Source organism: Halyomorpha halys, unplaced genomic scaffold, assembly GCF_000696795.3.
Source record: "Halyomorpha halys isolate HHAL.00 unplaced genomic scaffold, Hhal_1.1 Scaffold2333.1, whole genome shotgun sequence".
Classification (NCBI taxonomy): domain Eukaryota; kingdom Metazoa; phylum Arthropoda; class Insecta; order Hemiptera; family Pentatomidae; genus Halyomorpha; species Halyomorpha halys.
The window spans coordinates 14,137-20,234 of NW_027109382.1; the positions used below are offsets into that span (position 1 = coordinate 14,137).

At 35.8% G+C, this 6,098-nt stretch overlaps 1 protein-coding gene across 1 annotated transcript in view; it reads right to left on the reverse strand.

Annotated features, from left to right (window-relative positions):
* The window catches only part of LOC106691423 (sodium channel protein 60E), a gene marked incomplete at its 3' end in the record, with an annotated part of 29,479 nt that overhangs the window by 842 nt on the left and 22,539 nt on the right, over positions 1–6,098 (reverse strand). Inside the window, exon 7 of the mRNA XM_014437187.1 lies at positions 344–469. Coding sequence (XP_014292673.1) covers positions 344–469 — 126 coding nt within the window. The remainder of the gene's footprint in view (positions 1–343; positions 470–6,098) is intronic.

A 6,098-nucleotide genomic window follows, 5' to 3' on the forward strand; every position in this document is an offset into this window, starting at 1 on the left:
TATAAATCTATGATTATCTAGAAGTAAGTTATTAACATTAATTAGTTAAGAAGCAATTAAATATTATCTTGCAGCCAGACAGAAATAATTACTATGCTTTTTCTAAATTATAAATATCAAGTGAAACATCTAATCCTATGCACTTCTTTGAATTTCCTTCATGATTTCTTAAAGTAATGAAAAATAAAAGCATGCATCAATAGAAAAAAAATGAACTAATCTGTTATAAATAATGACTAATGCTTAATCATGCAATTCAAATGTGATTAAAAATTCTACCAGGAATATTTTTTTTTTATTGAGATATGAGTATATTTCTGAAAGTGAAAATTGTTTGCATTACCTCTTTCTTCGATTTAAGTTCCTCTGAATTAAAACTATTTAGCAGCAAAGCAAGAAACAGGTTGAGAACCATGAAGTTTCCCATTACAAGTGCCGGAAGGAAAATCGCAAAACAGGTTCCTGCACCCTAAACATCCAGTGATTCTAAGTTTTAAATAATGTACTGAAACTTTCAATAATGTATTCAAATTTTAGTGTAAATATAAATTAAATTGAGAAATAAATTCAGAAACAAAAAAAAGTACAACAGTGGTTCCTAAAGTAAGTACTGTGGCACATTAGTGTGCCAAAAGTATGCTCAGAAATTTGTAAATAATAAAGTTAAATTTAAAATTAAAGTATCAAATTAAAGAAAATTAGGAATAATTATTTTTCTTTTTTTTCCAATTTTATTTGATGTGTTTGTTTGTAATTAAAATAAAGAAAAAACGTTTTTACTTCCAATATGTGTTTTTTATTTATTTTTTTATATTATTTCATTATCGGCGAATACATTTTGAGGTTAGTCGATCCCATCCTCAACACCATCTTACTAAAAATTAAGTTTTTCACTTAAATTTATTTCAGAATTCTCTAATATTCACATTTTAGCTTATTATACAGTTTTTCTAAATATTTATTGATTGTATGCTTATCCCTGTTGTTCTAATTTTTAATAATACATTTCAATGGTTTTCTTTTACATTGATTGCCAGGATCTTAGGCCATTGAACAACAACTGGTCTCAAAACAATAATAGGAACATATGTGTATCAAGCATTCTACCCCTGTTACCGTGTGTGGGATTCTTTTTATATTTTGCAAAGAAATGTGGAAACATTAACGAAAATGTACACCCTTAAAAAAGGGCTACATTTTCCTATACATTTTGATAAAAAATGCAACCTTACACATCGCAGTGGTAACAATAAAACTAAATAAAAGTAGGAAACTACTCTACTACAATACTTTCTCTTTTTCTATCTTTTATTTGATATAACAAAGATGAAAACAGTTCAAGTTTCTTGATTAAATATTCAAGCCTAGGTCTTGGTCATAATATCCGCGACCTGTTCCTCTGTGGGGATGTACTGTACTTTGAGAACACCATCCAAATTGTTTTCTCTTATAAAAAAGAATTTTACTTGTATATGCTTCGTGCGGCGGTGGTTCTCTGGATTGTGGCACAGACAAATTGTTGCTTGGTTGTCAATTTATAGCGTAGGCACTTGTTGGGGATAGCCCATGACTTAAAATAGTCTAGACAGCCAGATAATGTCTTTTACTGCTTCATTTGCTGCAACTAGCTCAGCCTCAGTTGTCGAAGTTGCTGTCATTTGTTGACGCTGACTCGACCATGACACTACACAACCTGCGACTCCAGAAGTTGAACGTCCTGTTTTGTTGCATCCACCAGAGTATCCATCGCTGTAACAGCTGAGTTTACGACTCCCGTTATCCGTGTATTCTATTCCCAAACTGGATGAATGAGCGATGTAGCGAAATACTCTCTTCAGTTGTACTATATCCTGATTACTAGGACAGTCCAGGGTTCTTGAGAGAACACTAATGCTGTACGCAAGATCTGGTCTGGTGCATACCATCAGATACATCAAAGCTCCAACAGCTTCTCTATACGGGAGACTACTGTTTCTATCTTGTTCTGAATCGTGTTCATCTAACTTTGTCATGGGAGTGGAGACAGGTTTACAGTCTTGAAAGTTAAAACGCTGTAATAATTATTTGACATATGTTTGCTGACACTTTTTTATAGAATTTTCATGACGCTCTATGTCCAGACCAAGGAAATATGTGAGTGGTTTAACTGTGATCTTAAACTCCTTCTCCAACTCTTTTATAAACAGTTCAGCCTCTTCTTTGCTATTTGCCATTACTAATCTATCATCAACAAATAATGCTACCAATAATTTGTTTTTTAGGCTCTCTTTAATGTGCAAACAAGGATCAGCTTCACTTGCTCTGAATCCTAAATCTTTAAGATACGTGTTAAATCTTTTTTTCCAACATTTAGGACCATATAAATTTTTCAAAAGTTTACAGACCTTTTTTGTTCCATCTGTGTAGCCCGTAGGTTGTTCCATATAGTTGTCTTCATCTAGCTGACCATATAAAAATGCAGTAGACACGTCGAACTGAATCAAATGGATATTTTCTACAGCTGCAATGCTTAACTTGGCTCGTACTGTGCCAAGTTTTGCTACTGGACTGAAAGTCCAGATGAAAGGATTAAAACCCACACCATACTTCTGGCTGAAACCTCTCACTGCAAGTCTGGCCTTATATTTTTCGACAGAACCATCAGGGTTAGACTTGATGCTAAACGCCCATTTAGACGAGATAGCCCTAGATCTAAAATATAAAAAAAAAAAAAAAATGAACTGTTATGTTGTTACAAAAAAAGTAAACTAATTAAGTGTGAAGTAAAAAAATATATATATTTAACTTGATTAAAGTTAATTAACTTGAGTTAAGCAAACAAGAAAAAAAAAATGTGAAGCTCGATGAAAGAAGAAAAACAAAATAGTCACTCACAGATGGTCGGAGAGGGTCGATATGCGCATATCGATAATGCTAATAAGAGTGTAGACTCAGAATGACTGCCGGCGAATTTGTGAGAAACAGCGCCAGGTAATCTAGCAACTCCAACAAACGTAGACTGCACAGTGGTGACTGGCGGCAAGTCGATGAAAGGGTTCCAAAAACAAACCAGCTCCAACAAACTAAGCTCAACAAAACAATGGTGGCGGAGTCTCCGTGAATCAGTGAATCAAACCGTGCCAATGCTTCCAGATCGTTTCAGTGCTTCCTGAATATTCACTGCCTCATCCGCGGTTATGCAGGCACTGGCCCAACTGCCTTCAGTATCCTTCTATGTTACACCTCCGCAATGTATTTATACACACTAAACCTCCTTATATCCCTTATTTTTATGTATCAAATTAAAATTACAAAATTACTTATAGTTAAATAAATAAATGAATAAAAATAAACTTATAGCTAACAAAATTGAAAATCACATGGAAAGTAAATAGGAAAATTAACCTAAAAAGAAACGAAACATTTGGGTTTTAACAGTCAGAGATTCCTTCTAGCCCTCTTGGACTCTTCTTGAAACACAACATCTCGCTCGCTGGTAAAGTCTTCTTGCTAGGTTACAACACTAACGAAGATCGGCAATAGTATGTGTCCACCAGGATACTGGGGAATGATGTTTTCCAGCCTTTTAACGGGTAATAGCTGCATCACATACTCTAGAAAAGAAAGATGTCAGTATATGTGCCTTTTCCTAGGCCGTTCCATTCAATTCACATTCATCCTCTAGCATTTCAGTGAATGAACCGTCATCAAAAAGTTTTTATATTCCAGCTAATGGTTCTCTATCAACAACTCCTCTCTCTTGTAGGTGTATCCAGTGTAATCAAGAAAACCTGGTGATATAAAATCCACAAACCTTCCAAGTAGCGTTTCGTTCCAGGCGACCACTGACAATCATCAAATCTATAATAGATGATCTTCCTGCTCTAGTGAACTTCGAGTTTGTCCCAGAGTCCATAAGGTTCATATCACTCATTTGTACAAAAGCTTCAAGAAGAATTGAACACCATGTTGATTTGTTATTGACTACTTCCCCATTCCGTTGCCCATGCGTTGAAATCACCACCAATAATAGCTGGCTTATGGCAAATAGCCTTTATGAGAATGCGATCCAACAAATTTGCAAAGTTTTCGATTTTGATTCTGGGATAGCTAGATCATAAGAGCTAAATATATACACATCGTTGACCTTCGCCCATGGTGCCAACCGGAGTGCGATGCAGCATTCACTTCCTGAACAGCTTAGGAAGCAGAATACCAAATAACAGCTTTACCATTGACATCGGATACACACAAGCTGCTATCAAGATTTGACCAAGGAGTTCCACAGGCACGCACACCGCATCATAGGAAACAGTTCAAAAAGCACTTGCCGTCCTTAAGGAAACTCTACGATAAACGGAAACCATCTTTCTCCTGTATGATATAGTAACCATCGCATCTTTCCAAATTAGAATCGCATGTAACATAATTGAGGAGACAACAGTAGCAAGAAGCTTTCTGCGACTCTCCCTAGGACCTCCAACGTTTAGCATAAGGCGTAACAATAAGGATGCTACTTTAGCGGGTTTGGCGCTGATGTATTCTGTGTGAACATTGAATCGGAGACGTGTATCGATCATTACTCCTACGTATTTTAAGCAAAACTGGGAACGAATTTCGTGCCTACCCACTGTGACTGTGATGGACTCAGTTTGCTTCCTGCTAGTTACTAGGAGAACCTCGGTCTTGTGATCTGCAAGTTGTAGGCCTACCGAAGACAGCCAACATCGGACCGTAGAAACAGCCTGGTTAGCGATGAGGGTAACTTCTTCCAAGTACTTAGCCGCCACTACAACTGCAACGTCATCTGCGAATCCCACAACTGTGGCTCTCTCCAGCATTGTGAATTTGAAGATGCGTCGTACATGACGTTCCACAGAAGAGGCCGTACTATAGAGCCCTATGGAACACTATCAGCCACCTTGTATCTCATTTGGCCAATGTCTGAAAGATAAAATAGAACTCAATCTTTGAAGTAGTCAGTAAGAACTCTCATAAGATAGACTGGCACCGCCATAGACCGTAGGGCACCTGTTATCTTGGATCTGTTGCCATCTTGCAGCGTTAAAAGCATTCTCAACATCTGGAGTGATGATTGCTGCATAACACTTAGCACCTCTTCTCCACCTTGCTCCGGTAATTGCTGTAAGGGCTATCTCGACTATCAATCCAACAGCATCTACCGTGGATCGCTCTTTACAAAATCCATATTGTGCCCTCGAGAAGCACAATGTGTGTTCCCGTTTTCTATGATTGTTTGTTTTAGTTGTTTCTAGTTATGTTATTTATCAATCATGCTATGTGTAACATTTTGTTTTATTACAAAAGATGCTAATTTCCATTAATAAAATAATATTTAATAAAAATAATTTGTTATATTAATAATTATAAATTATATTTATTTTTTAAAATGAAAATTGAGTGAGTAATACATTTGAATCACGAAACTACACACTGGTCATATTTTTCTATCCTATAATTAAATACAATATAATTTTTCACAATCACTTGAAACATAAGGATTTTCGTTATCTTGTAGTATAACTCTCCAGTCTTAAGGTATTACTCCTGCTGGTGTGGCCACCGTACGAAGGAAAGAGGAAACACATTTTTTTATTAGGTGTTATAAACGTACTCATATTGGTAAATATATACTCATATATATTTACGTGCCGATACACACAATAAATGTGGTTTGTATGTATCCATTGAATACTGTTTAGGAATTAAGTCCGGACACAGTGCGAGTACTATGGCTTAATCCTATACAGTGTGTTAGGAACCAAGAATAGTAAGGTCTCGGGATCAAGTCCCCATATCGAGTTAAAGGGAGCAAGTCCCAACAGACAATTAGTCAGGGACACGTAGTGATTGTTAATTACTCAGCCCTCAGCGGGACATTGTGACACTGTCTACAATAACCACTGTTCAGCGAAGACGAGATCGCTCAGTGAAAAATATCGTGAGTTCAAGACTCTAGCTCATAAACCTTTTTATTTGTAATAGATTAATTTATTTTTAATTTTTAATAATATCTATAGGGAGCATTTTGTTTTATTTCAATTAATTTTATTTTTCTTTAATTTCTTTGTTAATTTATATAATCTATAGAAGTACAT